This window comes from Lepidochelys kempii, chromosome 14 (genome assembly GCF_965140285.1).
Source record: "Lepidochelys kempii isolate rLepKem1 chromosome 14, rLepKem1.hap1, whole genome shotgun sequence".
NCBI classification, from domain to species: domain Eukaryota; kingdom Metazoa; phylum Chordata; order Testudines; family Cheloniidae; genus Lepidochelys; species Lepidochelys kempii.
This window is the reverse complement of record NC_136393.1, coordinates 28,864,408-28,886,970: the sequence shown is the minus strand read 5'-3', so window position 1 is coordinate 28,886,970 and position 22,563 is coordinate 28,864,408. Positions and strand designations below refer to the sequence as shown.

Genomic DNA, 22,563 nt, shown 5'->3' with positions numbered 1-22,563 from the left:
CTTTTCTGGCTCATTGCCTGTACATTTCTCTGTCTCTGTTTCTCAGGCTCTCTTGCTGGAGCTGTTCCACTCTGTATTAAATTATATGTTCAGCAGTGCTGCAGTGGAGGAGAGAGGGTGGCTTGGTGATGAGAGCCCTCCTCTTGGCTGTAGAAGACTCAGGTTCAAGTTCCTGCTCTAATAAATATTTCATTATTTACTCAAAGTGGAACAGATCCACCAGGAAAGACTGAAAAAACTCCATCTCAGGCTACAGATAAATTGGTTGGTCACTAAGGTGCCACAAGTACTCCTTTTCTTTTTCCATCTCAGGCTAGTCAATAGCCTAGTGATTAGGGCTCTCCCCTGGAGAGGGGAAAATGGAGGGAGAGAGGAATCAGGGAACCAGAGTTGGGGAAAGCAGGCATCTGGAGAGGGGAAAGTGGAATTGAGGAAAAGCAGGAACCTTTGGGCAGGGAGGACCCAGAGGGGAGAAGCAGGATATAGAGGAGTGGGGGAAGCAGCGACCTCGAGGTGGGGAGCAGTGTGGATTGGGTGGGAATGGGACAAACTCGGACTCATAATAGAAACATGTTTTCAACTTTAATGGAATGGTTGCTCTAACTGCATAACACAATAAATTTACTTGGCAATGCATATATCCCATTTTATTTGTGTCCTCTGTGATCTTCTGTCCCTCAAAATCCAATAACCAGCATCTCATAATCACTGTTTTGTTTACTATGATGTTTGTTTGTTTTTCTCCATATCCATCCTGTTATCTAGACCAAGTTCCCATGAGGATGCAGGTTCTCTCATTCTGCCATAGCACCACAGCCAGATGCTTTCTGCCTGATTTGATTATTTTCTTCATTACTTGTTCTCTTCACAGGTTGGAATCAGGTAGGAATCCCATCTCTTTCTGTAGTTTCTTATATGATTTATCTAGGCTTACAGTGACTTACAAATGGGCTTCACTTGAAGACAATGGAACTACTTACAGTGTGTAAACAGAACCACAAAGCAAGATTGGCAACTTCTTTATTCAATTTTGCTCTGCTTATCCTGTTGCTGGGTTGTTGCATTGTTCTTGGGATAGTTTTTAGATTTGCTTATTCATGCATGTGTTTTTAAAAGTTGTCAGCAATGGATAACACTCTATTATTGAAGGAGGATAAAAATCTAAGTAAATAAATAGCAGGGGTTTGAAAAGATGCCCAGTAAGATGTTTAGTTGTAAACAGAAGGCTAAACAAAAAACAACCCAAATTCCAAACAGAAACAACAGTGTTTTTTTAAAAAGTGTCTTCACTGCCTGTCCAAACCTTCAGGACTAATAACTGTCTAACTCATCTTAATGCACTGACGTCCTCTTCCACTCATTCCCTTCTCAAACACCTAGAGAGAGCGGGGACTATAAGTCAGTAGGTTGAACAAGAGGGTAAATGAGATACACAGCTGACGACCCTTTATTGAAAATGTCCCATTAGAACCCATGGGGTTGTTAGCTCAGACACTCCATCTGCTCTCAGTCTCTGGGACATCACATTAGGAAAGAGGCACTAATCTGGTCCCAAACCACTTAATGCTTCATATGTCAAAAACCAGTGCTTTGAAGTGCACACAAAATATACTGGAAGTAAGAGCATATCACAGAGGTCAGGTACACAGTGTCCCATGTGCAGAGCACAGCTAACCAAGTAGGATGCTACACTTTGCACTATCTTAAATTGAAACTAGCCCTCTGGAGATTAAAGGCTTCCACAGCCTGTGAACCTGAGCAACAAAAGGAGAGCCCATTAGGGCTGATCCAAATCCCATTGAAGTAAATGAGAACTGTTCCATTGGTTCAATGGGATTGGGATCAGGTTTCCAGCCCTTTAAAATTTCCTCCAAATTTCCTTGCCTAGTTTATCAGATCTAATCCTATTTTATTTGCATAGCACACTACTGCATGAGGCTGACAGGACTGAGGAGGCAAAAGAAAAGTAATTTTTCTCTCTGAGTTAATTTTCTTTTATGTTGTGGCACATTTCAGAGCACAATGTAGAGTGACTGAACCTTATCACCCTGTCACTGTAACTGGGGTTGGGGACATTTTGTGATCCTCTCACTTGCTCCCCATGACAAGTGCTGGGAATGTATTTCAGTATTTTTTAAAATATAATCTTTCTGCCTGGTGGAGCCAGCAGCAGTCAGGGCCATGTTCAATATCTAGGGGTTCCTTCTGTTGATACAACACAGAACTGGCTCAATCCTCCACCCAGTATCCTAGGAAATTTACACACCACCCCTGGGTGTCTCTGAGAGGCAATACTTCCCCACTCACAAGCATAGAGTCTGAGTATAGAAAAGAAACTTTAATAAAAGGAGGGAAGCAACTGGGTGTTAATTTGGGAAAACACTGCAACTAGGGTCCATAAAAATAAACCATGGGTAAACGACCCAACCCCAAGTAGGTTGGGCAGTGTCCTTTCCCCTCAGGTTCTTAAGTCCAGCAACCCAAAAGCCCCCTTCACATGCCCAACCCTTCTCTGCACCCCACTCACAGTTGCTGTCCTTGGTTAGTGCAGACCCAGAGTTCAGAGGTGCATCTGCAGACTTCACCTCCCACCTTGTGTGGAGAGGGGGTAAAGAGGCTCCTTACTTGTAGCGCTGCTCGGGCACTCGCTCGCTGCCCCTCTCTGCCAGCCACCCTGCCAGATGTCTGCTCACCATGCTCACCGCGCCTCTCCACTGTCAGCCTGCTGGCTGCTTGGTCACCGCTGTTGGCACACCTCTCCACCAGCCGCCCTGTTGGCCGCTCACCTTGCTTCTCCACCAGCCGCCCTGCTAGCCACTCATCACGCTTCTTTGCCACTGCCCTGCTGGCTGCTTGTTGCGCCTCTCTGCCTCAACAGCCACTCATTCACCAGCTGTCAGTCACCTTCTGCTGCCATCTGCCTCTCTGCTGTGTCCTCTGCACATCAGTTTCTTAGTAATTTTAGCTCTTAGCAGGCAGGGCAGAAACACAGTCGCACCACAAATGATTTCAGCTCTGATCGAACAATTAAATTAACAAAGAGGGTTCTAATGAAGCCTATTTAATGCTATTATTTGACCTGTGGGGAGGAACAGGTTGAACCAGTCTAGGTAGGACCCTTGGTGAGGGTGTGCTGCCTTCTCACTGGGATACTTGTCCCCACCCCTCTTACTTTCACAGGGCGCTGACATTTGAGCCCCTGGCTTAACAAGGTTCTTTCAACTGAGGATGGTCCCCCTTATTTGGGACAGGTTAAGCACAGTACTGCTTCTCTGTATTCCAACAATAATTACAACATTGGTAACAGCATTTCACTACTCCTGCATTCAGTACTAAAGTGATTTGTACCCAACACCAGTTAAAGTTGATCACTTTGACACCTCTGCATCTGTTGAATATGTAAGCAGAGCAGGAACAAATTGTATTTACATAAACACACGGGGAGTCTCTCCCACTCCCAGCTAGCTGTCAGGGAAGCATTCATTCAGACCCTGCTTACATAAACATAATGTTAACCCTTTAGACATGAGTGGGTAGCCAGTATTCAGGGTCTTATGGGTTCTTTCCATTAGAAAGAGAAATTGCTGATGGAGTCAGGTATTTATTTGATGAAATCCTTTTTATTTACATAGAATGTACACAAAGTCCCGCATCATTGAACACAGTAGGAATCAAACAGCAGGAGGCAATTTCTTTGCTCACAATTCCAAGCCGCTTTCAACCAAAACTTTGCCCAACAAGTTCTCTCTTAGCTTTCACATGCTTCAAGTGCTTTTCTGGCTGTCTCTGGCCCTTCTTTGCAGCCTTTTCTGTCTGCTTCTTTAGTGTTTTTTCTCTGCTTCTGCTCTCACACACAAGCACACAGCTCTACCAAAGCAATACCCATCCCTCTGTATTTGCACTATGCCCACATAGCTCAGCTCTTGACCAGACTTGCACATGGCATGTGATTTGAGTGGTGGCTCTGAAAGTTTCAGCTACTTTACTCCATAAAGGAGCTTCATTGCTTCTATCATTTATTCTGAATGAAGGGTGGCTATTACACCCACCAGATTCAATGAGGTTTCACCCTACATCTGGTATAACAATAATTTAACAGAGTAGCAGCCGTGTTAGTCTGTATTCGCAAAAAGAAAAGGAGTACTTGTGGCACCTTAGAGACTAACCAATTTATTTGAGCATAAGCTTTCGTGAACTACAGCTCACTTCCACTGAATGCATCCGATGAAGTGAGCTGTAGCTCACGAAAGCTTATGCTCAAATAAATGAGTTAGTCTCTAAGGTGCCACAAGTACTCCTTTTCTTTTTGTGAATAATTTACAGTTGTGGAAATGCATTATTTCTTGTAAACTCCATATATAATTTCATGCCCCATGGAATATAAAATACATGAAATAGATCTTGTTGTTTGTGTGTATTGTTAAAGAAATGTATATGAATTTCCCATGCTTTCTCTGAATTTATCTTCCTTGTATCCTGGTACATTTCTTAGCTCGTTTTAAAGTGGTTGGACCTGACCAGCCTGTCATTGCCACTGTGGGAGAAGAGATTGTGTTACCCTGTCACCTGTCCCCCAAGATGAGCGCTGAGAACATGGAGGTGACGTGGTTCCGGTCCCAACTCTCTCCATTTGTTCATCGCTATAGTGATGGAAAGGACCAGTATGGGCAGCAGATGTCAGAATATCAGCGGAGGACAGAGCTCTTTAAAGATGGTCTCACCGATGGAAATGTTGCCTTGAGAATTTTCAATATCAGACCTTCTGATGAAGGACAGTATAGCTGTTTTGTTCAAGAGGGTATGGATTATGAAGAAGCCCAATTGGAACTAAAGGTGTCAGGTCAGTAGCGTGTGGGGAAGCAATAGATGTGATATATCTTAATTTTTAGTAAGGCTGTTGGCACAATCCCACATGACAATCTCATAAGCAAACCAGGGAAATGTGGTTTGGCTGAAATTGCTAGAAGGTGGGTGCACAACCTGATTAAAAAATTGAACCCAAAGAGTAGTTATCAGTTGTTTGCTGTTAAATTAGGAGGATGTATCAAATGGGATCCCACATGGGTCATTCCTCAGTCCGGTACTATTCAATATTTTCATTAATTACTTAGATGATGCAGTAGAGAGTACACTTATAAAATGTGCAGATGTCACCAAGCTGGGAAAGATGCAGTCCCTTTGGAGGGCAGGATTAGAATTCAAAATGATCTTGATAAACTGGAGTATTGGTCTGAAATCAACAACATGAAATTGAGTAAAAACATGCAAAGAGAAATACACGTAGGAAGGAAAAAATAAATGCACAAATACAATATGGGAATAACTGTCTGTGCAGCAATGCTGCAGAAAAGGATGTGGAGATTTTAGTGGACCACAAAGTGAATATGGAGCCAACAGTATGATGCTGCAGTGAAAAAAAAGGAGATTTAGGCTACATAGCAGGAAAATCTTTCTAACTATGAAGATAGTTAAGCACTGGAACAGGTAACCTAGGCAGGTCATGGAATTCTTGCAATTGTAGGTTTTTTAAGAAGGAGGTTTCTACAGTCCAATTGTGCCACAATCACTGTTTTTCTGCATTTAAAAGCCAGGGCCAGGATTAGGGGATAGCAAGCAGGTCAATTGCCCAGGGCCCCACACCACAGGGGGCCCTGCGAAGCTACCTTGCTCAGGCTTCGGCTTCAACCTCGTGTGACGGGTCTCAGGTTTCAGCCATGCACAGCAGGGTGGGGGCTTTGGCTTTCTGCCCTGGGCCCCAGCAAGTCTAATGCTGACCCTGTTTGGTGGACCCCTTGAAACCTGCTCATAGCCCCCTGTGGGGCCACAGACCCCTGGCTGAGAACCGCTGGACTAGATGACCTTTTGAGTTCCCTTCCAATCCTATAGTTCTATGTGCCTGTATTTCCTTTGGAGAGCGTTCTCAGTGATTCTTATTTGCATTTTACTATTCAAAATTTCCTGTTACCTTCAATTTATTTCCTATCAGTAACTCCAGTGTGTCACTTTTGTAAATCGGATTTAAGTTCCTATGTCATTTGGGTGGTTTTGAAAAATTTCCCCAAGTCCGTTGCGAGGAATGATTCTTCATCCAAACATGAAGTACATTGGATAAGGGGTACACTAGCTACTCCACGTCTGAAAATGAGTGGCTAGTGTTCTGCTGGCTCCTTGTCACTCTGGTGCTATCTCGTTTCATTCTGGTGAAGGCTGCTAAAACTTTAAGGAGGGAGAACAATTCCTCCTGTGAAAGCCCATTCCTCCTCCACTGCTTTTCACCAGTGAAGAGGGGCTTAGGAGCAGCCACACATACTGAGCTCTGGGTTAAACTTGACCAGACATGGACAGACTTTTCTCCTCTGTCTTTGACATGTACCCATAGGGCTAGCTAAAGCAGACTGTATATGATCAAAGAAGAGATATTTCACCTGAAGGTACATTTGAAATATAACTTTTATTTTTCTCAATCTTTTTCTTTATCCGTTAGTGTTAAGATCATTTACCAGCTAACGGATTCATGAAATCATGAAATACAATGTTTTGCCATGTGTAGATCCTGGAATGGAAAACTAGTGAAGGAAAAAGTTTTCCCTTCCCGCTCCATGAAATAATTATAATTTCTTGCTCATATTGTTTCCTGAGTCCATGAGTATAGGGAATAAAAGGAAAGTTTAAATGTTTATCCTCCAGGCTGAACATGTGCATAAATTAATACTGATTTATTAATTTTCTCTAGCTTCAGGCACTGCTCCTCACATCTCTGTTGAGGATTATCAGGATGGAGGGATCCGGGTGGTGTGTCGATTGGTTGGCTGGTACCCACAGCCTGAGGTGCTGTGGAGAGATGCCAGTGGACAGCATTTACCATCGCTCTCTGAAACAAATTCCAAAGAAGCCAATGAGCTGTTTGACATTGAAAATTCCATCGTTATTACAGAGAATTCACACCAGAACTTGTCTTGCGTAGTCAAGAGCACCCACACCAACCGAAAAAAGGAATCAACATTATTTTATATATCAGGTCAGTTACCACCAAAGCAACACACTGTGATCAGCAACAGAAAAAATACAACAGCAGATTGGTTAACTACATTAAAATGTATCAATAGCAATGAAGGCTAGAGTATGATATTTAGACAAAAAACCCTACAAAAGAAACAAACCAATGGTGGAATTTTCAAAAAGTATCCTGAAAGTCAACAAGACTCATGCTCCTAAATAATTCAGACACTTTTGAAGATCCCACCTATACTGTATAGCAGAGGTGGCCAAATTTACTGACTCTCCAAGCCACATATGACAATCTTCAGAAGTTTGAGAGCTGGGGCATGACTGCAGGAGTTTGGGGCTTCAAATCTGTGGGGAGGGGGGTCTCAGGGCTTCAGCCCCATGGGAAGCACCTGCTGGGGCTTGGGGCTTCAGGAGTGGGGCTGAAACCCGAGACCTTCCTCCCTGCAGTGGTGACACGGCGGGACACATGGGGTCACATGCTCCCCCAGACTTTTGCCAGGATTTGCTGGCCCTGCTTGGTCACATGGTGTCGCCCTGTGTGACAGCTGCCGGAGCCGGCAAGCTGGGAGCTGTGACTATGAGGAGAGGCAGCTGGGAACTGCAGGGGGAGCTTCTGCTTTTGCTTCTGCCTGAGAGCTCTTTTGGGACCATGGAGAGGAGGGGCTCAGAGCATAGCCCCAGCTGGGGCTGAGCTCTCACCCATGGCCGGGACTGCAGCAGAGCAATTGGCCCTGGCCAGAGCGCCAAGCCCAGAGCCCATCCCCCGTTCCACCATTCCTCCCAAGGCCCTACCCGTGGCCCCACCCCATTCCACCCCTTCCCCTGTGAGCCTGCCCCTGTTCCAACCACGAACCTGCCCCCATTCCACCCCCACTCCACCTCTTCTCTCGAGGCCCACACCCCGCTTGTTCCTTTCCACCCTGTCTGCTGCCACCCCGAGTCCAGAAAGGCTCTGTGTCCCCACTGTGGCCCTGGAGTAAGAGCTCCTCCACCCCCAAGGCTGTAGCAGTGGGGATTTTTCCGGGGGCCCCAAATTGGCCAGGACCCCTGGGCATAGGCCCTGTGGGTCTGTGCGGTAATCCGCCACTGCACTCCCGCTTCTGGCCTCTCCCCAAGCCTCCATTACGCACCGCCCATGATTGCAGCCCCAGTGTGCTGAGCACTGTACAAATAAACTATGATAGTTCTAAACTAAATGAACAAGACAAGCAAAAGACTGGACAGGAAATAGAGCAACAGAGGGGAAATTACATAGTAAAGCTCATACAGCAGGGCACCAGAAGTGTGGGGAACATAATTCAGTCTCCTGAGTCTGAAGCCAGTGCTTTAGGCATTGGACAAGGTTGTCTCTTTGTGCAACAACAGCAGTGAATTAAACCAGGCTGATTCATACGCTGATCTGTGAATTGATGCCTGTGTTGGTTGGAGTCCTTGTAATATAGGTTTCTGGTGCTCTGTGCACTGCAGACAGGGCTGTATTTCCACCTTTGTTTTAGACTACTCCTGCTGGAGGTAGCTTTATATGATGTGGAATCCTTTGATTTTTGCCCTTACTTACAGAGTGATGTGAGTCCCTCTAGGGTTTTCTTTTACAGCTGCCTTTTTCCCAAAGGCGAATCCATGGATGGTGGCTCTGTCGGTGATCCTGATGATTTTCGCATGTTTCATTGGTATCACTATTTATTTATTTAAAATAAAAGGTAAACATTATAAAGGAAAATATAATGCAAGATTTTCTTCTAATAAAAGCAGTAAGGCTACATCTGAAAAACTAAAAAGTAACATGAAAAATGTAGAAGCAACAAAAAATAATGGTTTTGTATGGAAATGTCCTTGCAAAGGAACTTCACTGAGTTACACCAGCTGAGCCTTCACATTTATATATAACGGGACACATAAAATTAGAGAAAAGTGAAAAGAGAAGACATCCCAGGCTGTGAGATGAGTTAGGGCAGTGGCTCTCAACCTTTCCAGACCACTGCACCCCTTTCAGGAGTCTGATTTGTCTTGCATACCACAAGTTTCTCCTGACTTAAAAATCACTTGCTTAGGGTATGTCTACACTACAAAATTAGGTCGAATTTATAGAAGTCGTTTTTTTAGAAATCGTTTTTATATATTCGAGTGTGTGTGTCCCCACAGAAAATGCTCTAAGTGCATTAACTCGGTGGAGTGCTTCCACAGTACCAAGGCAAACGTCGACTTCCGGAGTGTTGCACTGTGGGTAGTTATCCCACAGTTCCCGCAGTCTCTGCTGCCCATTGGAATTCTGGGTTGAGATCCCAATGCCTGATGGGGCTAAAACATTGTCGCGGGTGGTTCTGGGTACATATCATCAGGCCTCCGTTCCCTCCCTCCCTCCATGAAAGCAAGGGCAGACAATCATTTTGCGCCTTTTTTCTTGAGTTACCTGTGCAGACGCCATACCACGGCAAGCATGGAGCCCGCTCAGGTAACCGTCACCGTATGTCTACTGGGTGCTGGCAGACGTGGTACTGCATTGCTACTCAGCAGCAGCAACCCCTTGCCTTGTGGCAGCAGACTGTACAATAGGACTGGTAGCCGTCATCGTCATGTCCGAGGTGCTCCTGGCCATGTCGGCCAGGAGCACCTGGGCAGACATGGGTGCAGGGACTACATTAGAAGTGACTTGACCAGGTCATTCTCTTTAGTCCTGCAGTCAGTCCTATTGAACCATCTTATGGTGAGCAGGAGGCGATATGGATAGCTAGCAGTCCTATTGTACCATCTCCTGCCGAGCAGCCATGAGATGTGGATGGCTTGCAGTCCTTCTGCACCGTCTGCTGCCAGCCAAAGATGTAAAAGATAGATGGAGTGGATCAAAACAAGAAAAAGACTAGATTTGTTTTGTACTCATTCACTTCCCCCCCTCCCGCCCCGTCTAGGGGACTCATTCCTCTAGGTCACACTGCAGTCACTCACAGAGAAGGTGCAGCAAGGTAAATCTAGCTATGTATCAATCAGAGGCCAGACCAACCTGCTTGTTCCAATAAGAACAATTACTTAGGTGCACCATTTCTTATTGGAACCCTCCGTGAAGTCCTGCCTGAAATACTCCTTGATGTAAAGCCACCCCCTTTGTTGATTTTAATTCCCTGTAAGCCAACCCTGTAAGCCATGTCATCAGTCGCCCCTCCCTCCGTCAGAGCAACGACAGACAATCGTTCCGTGACTTTTTTCTGTGTGGATGCCATACCAAGGCAAGCATGGAGGCCGCTCAGCTCACTTTGGCAATTAGGAGCACATTAAACACCACACACATTATCCAGCAGTATATGCAGCACCAGAACCTGGCAGAGCGATACTGGGCGAGGAGGCGATGTCAGTGTGGTCACGTGAGTGATCAGGACATGGACACAGATTTCTCTGAAAGCATGGGCCCTGCCAGTGCATGCATCATGGTGCTAATGGGGCAGGTTCATGCGGTGGAACACCGATTCTGGGCTTGGGAAACAAGCACAGACTGGTGGGACCGCATCGTGTTGCAGGTCTGGGACGATTCCCAGTGGCTGCGAAACTTTCGCATGCGTAAGGGCACTTTCATGGAACTTTGTGACTTGCTTTCCCCTGCCCTGAAACGCATGAATACCAAGATGAGAGCAGCCCTCACAGTTGAGAAGCAAGTGGCGATAGCCCTGTGGAAGCTTGCAACGCCAGACAGCTACCAGTCAGTTGGGAATCAATTTGGATTGGGCAAATCTACTGTGGGGGCTGCTGTGATGCAAGTAGCCCACGCAATCAAAGATCTGCTGATATCAAGGGCAGTGACCCTGGGAAATGTGCAGGTCATAGTGGATGGCTTTGCTGCAATGGGATTCCCTAACTGTGGTGGGCCATAGATGGAACCCATATCCCTATCTTGGCACCGGAGCACCAAGCCAGCGACTACATAAACTGCAAGGGGTACTTTTAAATAGTGCTGCAAGCTCTGGTGGATCACAAGGGACGTTTCACCAACATCAGTGTGGGATGGCCGGGAAAGGTACATGACGCTCGCATCTTCAGGAACTCTGGTCTGTTTCAAAAGCTGCAGGAAGGGACTTTATTCCCAGACCAGAAGATAACTGTTGGGGATGTTGAAATGCCTATATGTATCCTTGGGGACCCAGCCTACCCCTTAATGCCATGGCTCATGAAGCCATACACAGGCAGCCTGGACAGTAGTCAAGAGCTGTTCAACTACAGGCTGAGCAAGTGCAGAATGGTGGTAGAATGTGCATTTGGACGTTTAAAGGCGCGCTGGCGCAGTTTACTGACTCGCTTAGACCTCAGCGAAACCAATATTCCCACTGTTATTACTGCTTGCTGTGCACTCCATAATATCTGTGAGAGTAAGAGGGAGACATTTATGGAGGGGTGGGAGGTTGAGGCAAATCGTCTGGCTGCTGGTTACGTGCAGCCAGACACCAGGGTGGTTAGAAGAGCACAGGAGGGCGCGGTGCGCATCAGAGAAGCTTTGAAAACCAGTTTCATGACTGGCCAGGCTACGGTGTGAAAGTTCTGTTTGTTTCTCCTCAATGAAACCCCCCGCCCCTTGGTTCACTCTACTTCCCTGTAAGCTAACCACCCTCCCCTCCTCCCTTCGATCACTGCTTGCAGAGTCAATAAAGTCATTGTTGCTTCACATTCATGCATTCTTTATTTATTCATCACACAAATAGGGGGATGACTACCAAGGTAGCCCAGGAGGGGTGGTGGAGGAGGGAATGAAAATGCCACCCAGCACTTTAAAAGTTTACAACTTTAAAATTTATTGAATGCCAGCCTTCTGTCTTTTGGGCAATCCTCTGTGGTGGAGTGGCTGGTTGGCCGGAGACCCCCCCACCGCGTTCTTGGGCGTCTGGGTGTGGAGGCTATGGAACTTGGGGAGGAGGGTGGTTAGTTACACAGGGGCTGTAGTGGCAGTCTGTGCTCCAGCTGCCTTTGCTGCAGCTCAACCATACTCTGGAGCATATTAGTTTGATCCTCCAGCAGCCTCAGCATTGAATCCTGCCTCCTCTCATCACGCTGCCACCACCTTTCAGCTTCAGCCCTCTCTTCAGCCCGCCACTTACTCTCTTCAGCCCGCCACCTCTCCTCCCGGTCATTTTGTGCTTTCCTGCACTCTGACATTATTTGCCTCCATGCATTCCTCTGTGCTCTGTCAGTGTGGGAGGACAACGTGAGCTCAGAGAACATTTCATCATAAGTGCGTTTTTTTTTCTTTCTAATCTTCACTAGCCTCTGGGAAGGAGAAGATCCTGTGATCATTGAAACACATGCAGCTGGCGGAGAAAAAAAAGGGACAGCAGTATTTAAAAAGACACATTTTATAAAACAGTGGCTACAGTCTTTCAGGGTAAACCTTGCTGTTAACATTACATACATAGCACATGTGCTTTCGTTACAAGGTCGCATTTTGCCTCCCCCCACCGCGTGGCTACCCCCTCAACCCTCCCTCCTCCCCGTGGCTCACAGTGGGGAACATTTCTGTTCAGCCACAGGCAAACAACCCAGCAGGAACGGGCACCTCTGAGTGTCCCCTGAAGAAAAGCATCCTATTTCAACCAGGTGACCATGAATGATATCACTCTCCTGAGGATAACACAGAGAGATAAAGAACGGATGTTGTTTGAACGCCAGCAAACATACACTGCAATGCTTTGTTGTACAATGATTCCCAAGTACATGCTACTGGCCTGGAGTGGTAAAGTGTCCTACCATGGAGGACGCAATAAGGCTGCCCTCCCCAGAAACCTTTTGCAAAGGTTTTGGGAGTACATCCAGGAGAGCCGTGAATGCCTGGGCAAATTAATCTTTTCACATGCTTGCTTTTAAACCATGTATAGTATTTTAAAAGGTACACTCACTGGAGGTCCCTTCTCCTCCTGCCGGGTCCAGGAGGCAGCCTTGGGTGGGTCCGGGGTGTACTGGCTCCAGGTCCAGGGTGAGAAACCGTTCCTGGCTGTCGGGAAAACTGGTTTGTCCGCTTGCTTGCTGTGAGCTATCTACAACCTCCTCCTCATCATCATCTTCTTCGTCCCCAAAACCTGCTTCCGTATTGCCTCCATCTCCATTGAAGGAGTCAAACAACACGGCTGGGGTAGTGGTGGCTGAACCCCCTAAAATGGCATGCAGCTCATCATAGAAGCGGCATGTTTGGGGCTCTGATCCGGAGCGGCCATTCGCCTCTCTGGTTTTCTGGTAGGCTTGCCTCAGCGCCTTAAGTTTCTCGCGGCACTGCTTTGGGTCCCTGTTATGGCCTCTGTCCTTCATGCCCTGGGAGATTTTGACAAAGGTTTTGGCATTTCGAAAACTGGAACGGAGTTCTGATAGCACGGATTCCTCTCCCCATACAGCGATCAGATCCCGTACCTCCCGTTCAGTCCATGCTGGAGCTCTTTTGCGATTCTGGGACTCCATCATGGTCACCTCTGCTGATGAGCTCTGCATGGTCACCTGCAGCTTGCCACGCTGGCCAAACAGGAAATGAGATTCAAAAGTTTGCGATTCTTTTCCTGTCTACCTGGCCAGTGCATCTGAGTTGAGAGTGCTGTCCAGAGCAGTCACAATGGAGCACTCTGGGATAGCTCCTGGAGGCCAATACCGTCGAATTGTGTCCACAGTACCCCAAATTCGAGCCGGCAAGGTCGATTTAAGCGCTAATCCACTTGTCAGGGATGGAGTAAGGAAATCGATTTTAAGAGCCCTTTAAGTCAAAATAAAGGGCTTCATCGTGTGGACGGGTGCAGGTTTACATCGATTTAATGCTGCTAAATTCGACCTAAAGTCCTAGTGTAGACCAGGGCTTGGAGTCATTATGGATAGTTTTCTGAAAACATCCACTTAATGTGAAGCATCAGTCAAAAAAGCAAACAGAATGTTGTGAATCATTAAGAAAGGGATAGATACCTCTGTGTAAATCCATGGTACACCCACATCTTGAATACTGCATGCAGATGTAGTCACCCCATCTCAAAAAATATATGTTGGGATTGGAAAAGGTTCAGAAAAGGGCAACAAAATTTATTAGGGATATGGAACAGCTTCCGTATGAGGAGACATTAATAAAACTGGGACTTTTCAGCTTGGAAAAGAAACAACTGAGGGGAGGTATGATTGAGGTCTATAAAATCATCACTGGTGTGGAGAAAATAAATAAGGAAGTGTTATTTACTCCTTCTCATAACACAAGAACTAGGGGGTCATAAAATGAAATTAATAGGCAGCAGGTTTAAAAGAAACAAAAGGAAGTATTTCTTCACACAACGCAGAGTCAACCTGTGGAATTCTTTGCCAGAGGATGTTGTGAAGGCCAAGCCTATAACAAGGTTCAAAAAAGAACTAGATAAGTTCATGGATGATAGGTCCATCAATGGCTATTAGCCAGGATGGGCAGGGATGGTGTCCCTAGCCTCTGTTTGCCAGAAGATGGGAATGGGCTATGGGATGATCACTTGATGATTACCTGTTTTGTTCATTCCCTCTGGGGGCACCTGGCATTGGCCACTGTCGGAAGACAGGATACTGGGCTAGATGGACCTTTGGTCTGACCCAGTATGGCCATTCATATTTTCTAGTAATAATTTTTATTTATCGCTGTTTATTTTATTTATTTATTTGTTTGGGAAATGTGATACCGACATTGGTGTCATTATCTTTCCTCCAACAAGTAAAATTTTCCACAAATTTGTCTCCTCATTATTATTATTATTTATTATTTATTATTTATTATGGGAGAGATTTTAGAACCAGAAACACCACTATCATCAATAAGAGCTTTGTCATTGACTTCAGGGAGTGAAGGATCAAGCACTAAATGCACAAGTCCTAGAACAATACAGTTGATAATATTAGGGCCTGAAATTACACTCCTTGCACCCCTAAAGCTCCCAACAAAGTTGCTGGATATGTAGGATATGCCAGGAAGCAGGACTGGGCTCTAATTCTGCTGGGAATTCAGAACTTTCACAACTTGGAAATACTCACTCTTTGATATTGAACTCCAATGTAGTCACATGATTAGTAAAACAAAAATTTAATGTTTATCGAGGTGCTAAGGATTCATATAATGCAAACATTTCTTTCAATCTACATTAACTGTAAATATTCTTAAACAACTTGCTTTTCAAATGTTTTCTCCTAATAGAAACTGTTCTATGAAGTTGTTTGCTGTTAATTTTTGTTGTTGTGATTATTGGTAATAAAGGAACACCAACTTGAAACTCACATGAAATATCACAATAATGTATTGATGATAATTCAATAGGTAGGAGATGAGAACATAGAGAACATGATTTAAGATGTATCTTCACTGAGGGTGAAATTCCCCTCCTGCGGGAGGTGACATTAAGTGGGAGACAAGGGGGACTCTGTGCCCTCCTGCACAGCGGGGAAGGGCTTCATGCCAGCTTGGTATCAGTTTTTCCCCTTTGTGCAGAGTTGTTTCTGATAGATACAAGTTAGGTCTATTCTTGGTGTCATCTTGTTATTTACAGAATATGTAGAGGAAAGTCTTTTATCCTAGAACACAGTAGAAACCAACAACAGCAGACAGTTTCCTTGCTCAGAAAATCCCCAATCTTCCACTGTAGTGAGCTCTGTGCCCAAGGAGCCCTATCTGCTTCCGTTCACACCCATAACTCCTTTGCCAGGTTTCTTTTGGTTTTCTACCTCCAACAAACACACATGCACGCACGTGCGCGCACACACACACACACACACACACACACACACACACACACACGGTCTTTTAGCCCCTGAGTTCACTATCAGTGATAGCCCTGTTAATCTACCTGGGTTGGCTTTGTGCCCAGTGCACTGGGCAGTAGTTTTCATTATTTCTAGCTGGATCACAACACAAAAGGCCATAATGATTCTTTCTACTGAACCTGAAGGCAGATGCTTGGGTTTAACAAAGTCTGTGATCCTCTTTGGATCAAAATCCTATTAACACCTGCCAAAATAACGTCAACAACTGCTGAGAAAGAGGTGTGTGTGTGTGTGGCTATATGTACTATAAATCTATGCAGGAAGCCAGAAGCTGGGGCTGGACAGTGAAGTACAGGGAGAAATGAAGATAGAGACTGAGGAGTTTTAGGGATAGCTCTGTTTCCTTATTATAACAACATGATCTGGTCAGTGATATAGAAAATGACTCTGTTGAGCTTTACCATTGTCACATGACAAGTATCAGGTCGGCAGAGAAATGGGAGTGAAGCCACCAGGCCAGGATTTTGTAGATTCCAGATAGGGGATGTGCAGGAGCTGCAGCTGAGATCAAAGTGAGTACACTGGCCATTGCGAGGCTTCAGAGGTGCTCTGTGTCCTGCGTGTGGTATCTTTACTGAAATCTCTTTTTGCTAACAAAGTGCAGTGCACCTGAGCTCTATAGTGCTGGGCCCTACAGAAACACCCCATGCCAGGGAAGTAAATAAATGCATCTATTCCAGGGAGGAAAAAGTTCCTAGCAACTTTCAGGTTTAAAACCAAGCCCTTTTTGAATCATCACAGCTAAGTATTGTCAATTGTAACATCTCTCTGCCCAACACTCCCATAACTCAGACACTGCCCTCTTTAGCGATAGTGTGAATTTCATACATAGAGAATACAGCCTTTCAACTGTGTATCCAGGGGGATAGAAGCTCTGGATGATAAAACTGGATATAATAATGAATATTTATTTCTCTACATTTTTAGGGAAACTTACTGCAGAGCTTGGTAAGTCTTCTTTTGCTTCTTTCTATTTTTTGCACGCAGTTGTATACTGATCAGAGAGTTTTGTTGTCATTGTGGTGTTGACGTTTATTTAGTTTTTTTGTTAGGTTGATTGATTTTGGGGTGGCAGGGTTGTTTTTCTGATTATTTATTTCTTGGGGGAGGTTGTTTTTCTTTTTTCAATTTCGATTTTAAAAAATGTGGAATAGAGGTAAGGCTGATCAATGTCACACAGAATAAACAAAATAAGATAAGGGATTTGAAAAGAAAGGAGCTGTCAGATTTAACTTTGATCCTGACAGTACTGAGAAATAGTGCAGAAAAGAAGTGGAAAATGGATCTTTGTCATAAAATTGAAATTAAATTGGCAATGTTTTGAAGAAAAATGTTTGTTTCTGAAAAAGGCAATTTGTCAAGAAAAACACTTTTAATTCAAAAATTAGGATTAGCTTTCAGATTTGACTTGCTGTATCTGAGTAGAACTCATGGGACTCAGTGGAGTGACTCCGATCTGTAAAGTTAAGCACGTGCAGCCATCTTTTCACGATTGCTGCACATATATGTTCTATTCTGCTCCCTCTGAAATAGATGGGAGATTTTTCACTGACCTCGGTGGGACCAGGTTCAGGCTTTTCTGACCAGGTATTTTGCATCCTAATTCTAATGTGTCCGTTGAAAAATCAGATCGTAAGTTTTTTGACAGTTGCATAGTTAATGGAACCTGACATAATACAAAAGAGTGTGTTAAAGGTGTAGCCTCTGTGAGAGAAGCACTTACACAATCTAGGTGTGTTTCTGATTCTTTATTTTATCATAAACATCTGATAGACATTATAAATCTATTTTTCCCTCAGTGTACCATTCTGTACCCTATTGAATCCTAGAGAATTTGTTCTGGGGAATTCTCATCTCTGATTATGTGGTTGGTTTCAGGCTGGAGAAAGCTTGCTGCCCCTCTGGAAAAAGGTAATTGAAGATCATACTGTATCAATGTCCATCACCTTTCATAAGAAAATGTTGCACCTTCTCCTTGATTGCAGCAGTGAGTAGTTCAGGGCAGACCTCACAAGCATCCTGTATGTTGGTGCGCATCAGGATGTGAGGCAGGTTTTATGCCTATGTCCTGCCACAGCACAATGCATCCAGATCATACACAGCTCCTCCCACTCCTCTGTCTGCATGTGCCCTGCCCCCTGAAGGGCTTTCTGAGAGCACCTCCCAGTCATTGTACAATGGAACATGACCCTGCCCAGCTGCTACCCCAGGGCCAAGGCCTGCCCTGTCTTCCCATCAATTGCCTTCCTGCTCCTGCTCATGTCTCCTCCTCACTCTTCTTCAGCCCTCACTGCCTGGGAGAGGGACAGAGCTATGCTCTGCAGACAAGGAGCAACTGAATTCTGTGTCTGGTGTTTAGATACCATGATGATGGAGATGGGAAAAGTGTTGACTAGAATTACAGCTAGAGGGGCTGGGGTAAGTGAGGAAATAAAATGTAGGGGAGGAAGATCCTGCTTCCTGCACATGAGCCAGAGCGAGCAGTGGAGGAGAGATGGGTGGGGGAGTGAAGGTGGTGGTGGGAAGGAGAGGAAGGGAAGGGAAGGGAAGGGAAGGGTGGGATGATGAGCAGTTTTGAAGATGATAGCAATTAACAGGAGGGTGAGTGCAGTTCCCCAGAGCAGCCGCCCTTGGGAGAAACGGGACCTGCTGCTGAGCAGTGAAATCTGAGGCATGTCAAGTCCTTGCCCCATGTGGCCTGTTGCTGTCTGAGGAAGGAGCATGTCAGAGATCCAGCATTTGGAGAGGGGAGGAGAGTGAGGAGGCCTATATCACATTGAAAGGAGGAAGCAGCTGGGAAACAAAAGGACTCATGCTGGAAATAAAGCACTTCGGGGGGGGGGGGGAGCTGTGTCAATATTCTTGACTTCATATAATCTGCTGTGTCCCCCCAGGGATACTAGTCCCCTCCATGGGGAGAGGTGGGGCCAGGAGGGGATAGACCCTGATTCTGAGGCCTGGCCCAGCTGATCCCTTCACTCTGTTACTGACACATCTCTGTCAGGGGAGTGACTCTCCCCTGCACTGTGCTGAGATCTCAGAGCTGCTCCCCATTCCAACCTGGTAAATTCTGGAGGAAGGCGATTCCCTAAGTCACACTCCATCTGGGGCAGATTCTGTCACTGACATGATCAAACTCTCCCGCAGGGCTGAGCTCTGCCCTTAATGCTCTGATTTTTTCTTTCCCAGAGAATGTGACTTGGATCCAGACACAGTTCATCCCCATCTTCTCCTGTCTGTGGATTGCAAAAGTGTTAAACGGCTATTCACACGGCTGGATTGCCTCGACAATCCTAAGAGATTTGAATATGAACGTTGTGTGCTGGGCTACGAGGGGTTCAACTCAGGGAGACATTACTGGGAGGTGGAGGTGGGACATGGGGGATACTGGGCTGTGGGGATCGCTAGAGAGTCTGTGAGGAGGAAAGGAGAGATCATATTTAGCACTGAGGAGGGGATCTGGGCTGTGGGCCATTGGGGGAATCAGTACCTCGCTGTCACTTCTCCTCGCTCCCCATTGGCCCTGAAGCAGGTGCCCAAGAGGATCCGGGTTTCTCTGGACTATGAAGTGGGGAAGGTGGCATTTTTTGATGCTGATAAAGGGGTACTGATATTCACTTTCCCACCGACTTCCTTTGCTGGGGAGAAAATCCACCCTTGGCTCTGGGTCTGGGATTTGCAATCACAGCTCAGACTGTGTCCCTGAGACACAGGAAGAAATACCCCTCTGGGACACTTGTCATCAGCCAGTCTAGCCTCACACATCCTCATCCTAAGATGCTGGAGGTCTCCAATGTTTCTGCAGAGCCTGTAATGCACAGTTTCTATAAACCTGGGAGAGGGGTGGTGTCCCTGGATTTAAGAGCCATTGAGAGCAGAGATGGAGGAAGACAAGCCAATTTCCTTGGTCCTAAGATTGTGCAGCCTGTCTGTCACTAGCCTCTGCAATCCAAGAGAACTCTAGCCACTGGTCAGGTTAGTAGCTAAGGGTGTGTCTACACTGCAGCGTGTGCTCCATCCTGCCTTGCAGGCATGTGCACACATTAGTCAAGTCCACTTGTAAAAGTCCACACTGCCGAGCTGCACATGATCCGTACTCCATACACGTGTGTTGACATGAATGCTGTAGTTTCGTGTTTGGCACTAGGATTTCTAGGGACATGGAGTGCACATTTGGCAGGCTGAAGGCAATATGGTGCCACCTACAGACCATTTGGACACCAACATAGCCAGTGCCATCCATATGGCTGTGGTCTGCTGTGCTCTGCCTAGCATCTGCAAGGAGAAAGACACTGCTGGTTGCAGTCCCATACAGACATCCAGAATGTGCACCTGTCATCCAGGGGTGCTGGAATGGGGAGTCAGGGGTCCATGGCCCCATCACTTTTAAAAATGGGGGACTATGCCCTCCAACTTTTAACAAGCCGTAAGAGCAAGCGATGCGGGGGCAGAGAGGAGTGAGCAGGGGTAGGGCCTTACGGGGCAGAGGTGGTGTGAGGGTGGGGGCTCAGGAGGAAGGGGTGATGTGGGAGCAGGGCATTGGGAAAAGGGGTAGTGGGGGAGGGCAGGGCCAGAGTTTAGGTGCCGGTGGCTCCCCACACTTTTATGGAGCTTCCATCGCTCCTGCTGTCATCACAGAGGTTGGGTCCAGGTGAACAAGGGAAACAAGGGATGGCTTACACACCTACATCCTTGCAGCACTGGGTGATGTGGAGATGTGATGAGGGACTGTAATGCTGTACATTGGCATTGTGTCTATTTCCTATGTGCTGATTTGCTCTTGGTTATTTGCTGTTGCTTTTAAAAGAATCTGATATTTTATTTAAAATCTTTGGATACAACTTCCTGACTCTTCCTTTATTTCCTGACACTCATATGCCAATGTATTGTCCAAGCCAGCCAATTCATTAACAAAACAAAATGCTGAAATAACCCAAAGACCATTGCAGGCACCATAACTTCCTGTCCACAAATAATTCTTCAGAAGTGTGCAGTGTGAAATAAAGTGCAACCCTGTGCAAAAGGACAGGTTTCAGAGTAGCAGCCATGTTAGTCTGTATTTGCAAAAAGAAAAGGAGTCCTTGTGGCACCTTAGAGACTAACCAATTTATTGGAGCATGAGCATCTGATGAAGTGAGCTGTAGCTCACGAAAGCTTATGCTCAAGTAAATTGGTTAGTCTCTAAGGTGCCACAAGTCCTCCTTTTCTTCCTGTGCAAAAGGGGACCAATAGCTAAAGTCCAAGCTCCATGGGCTCACTAATAGTGGAACTGGAAGTCAGAAGGGCACCTCCAGTTCTCCTTCCCCCTAGTCAAAATGTTGATCTTATTGAATGCTGTTTTATGGGGGTGGAATGCACATGGTACATCTGCCCATTTCACTCCATGCATTGCTCAGAGCCCACCCAACCCCAGAGTTTTCCAGTGGCTGCTGGACGTGGTAGCATGGAAGTCGGTCTGCAGGCAGTGGGGATGGTGCTGAAGGTGGTGCTGGAGCTGGTATTGAGGGCTGCAGCTATCAGGGGGTAGCCTTTAATTTTATTTAAAGTGAATTTTGCAATGTGGTATTACACCACCGTGGGTTCGGCTCTGGCAGCTACAGTTTTAAGCTTAACACAGTGAAAGTTACCTTTGCTACTTGCTTTAGATTTAGAGTTTTTAGGAACACAAAGACCAAAGGTAGTGACCACACATACATTTACCAATGCAAGGTTTATTTTATTTTATAAGTTTTATTAAAGTTATAATTACCCAAGCATACAGAAACTTTATACAGACCTCTGCACAAGTTACAAATATAGTTATACTTTCTTAAGAGTGTTAGGGATTGAATGGGTCTTTTATGGCTTGATTATTAGTAGAGGGATGGTTTCTGCTGGAGTCTTCCATAGGGAGCTCAATTTTTACATGTTGGGCATTTTTTTTAAATAATGTGATTTTGTTGATACCTACATTTTGTGCATGTTTATGAAAGTGTTAACCTTTTTTTATGGGTTTGCGTTTCCTGGAAACTAAAGGGATCCCAATTTTTTTATATGTGTAAGTTTTTTTAATTTTTATGAGCATTGACACACAACCTGTATTTTGTGGTTAAGACACATGTTGGAGACAGATGTGCCTTTACAGTATTTTTATAATTTACTATTAATTTTTTGTGTGGAGGGGGTAATTTTGTGCAATATTACCACTTGGTACCTTTTTTCATAATTTTATGGCATTGCCATAAACATTTAAACATTGCCCCCCATGCAGGGAAGAAATAATCACCCCATATTACATTCTGTGTCAAGACAAGGCCAACATGTTTGAACTTTGTCATCAATCTGGTATGTTTTTATTCCATCTTCATATTACTGAGAAGCTCCTTCTAGCAACAAACCCAGACCAAAGATACAGCATGGTGAGAATTTCAGGGTTAATTCATTAAAAAATAAGTAAGTAGGCAGGTAGGTAGGTTCTGGTTGGGGGTTTTGGGTAATCAGATCAGGGGCCTGTTACCTGATCAAGTTTCAAGTTTCAAGAAGGAAACCTTGAAGCCCTGAGGAAGCCTTGTAGGACATTACACAATGGCATAGAAAGCAATGGAGAGAGCTAGTAAGCTACCAGGGTGGGCATTGGAAATGTGCTCATCATAGGACTCTCACTCCCTGCCTGGAGTTTCTCTGTATGAAACATTGTCAAGAATCAAATGCTCGATTTGGGGGAAATTCAGGTGAACATTAACTAGATACAGAGCTAGGATAGTCTTTGTTTCCCTCAAACAGGGTTTGGCTTCTGCCCCTGCC

The 22,563-nt window shown here is 45.5% G+C and overlaps 1 protein-coding gene across 6 annotated transcripts in view; it reads left to right on the top strand.

Moving 5' to 3' along the window:
* Positions 1 to 22,563, top strand: part of BTNL2 (butyrophilin like 2) — a 1,264,829-nt gene that overhangs the window by 22,359 nt on the left and 1,219,907 nt on the right. For all 6 annotated transcript variants that reach the window (XM_078848428.1, XM_078848426.1, XM_078848429.1 and 3 more), the window contains exons 2-4: positions 766 to 882; positions 4,493 to 4,840; positions 6,734 to 7,018. In XM_078848428.1, the coding sequence (XP_078704554.1) occupies positions 777 to 882; positions 4,493 to 4,840; positions 6,734 to 7,018 (739 nt within the window). In that variant the 5' untranslated portion in view covers positions 766 to 776. The remainder of the gene's footprint in view (positions 1 to 765; positions 883 to 4,492; positions 4,841 to 6,733; positions 7,019 to 22,563) is intronic.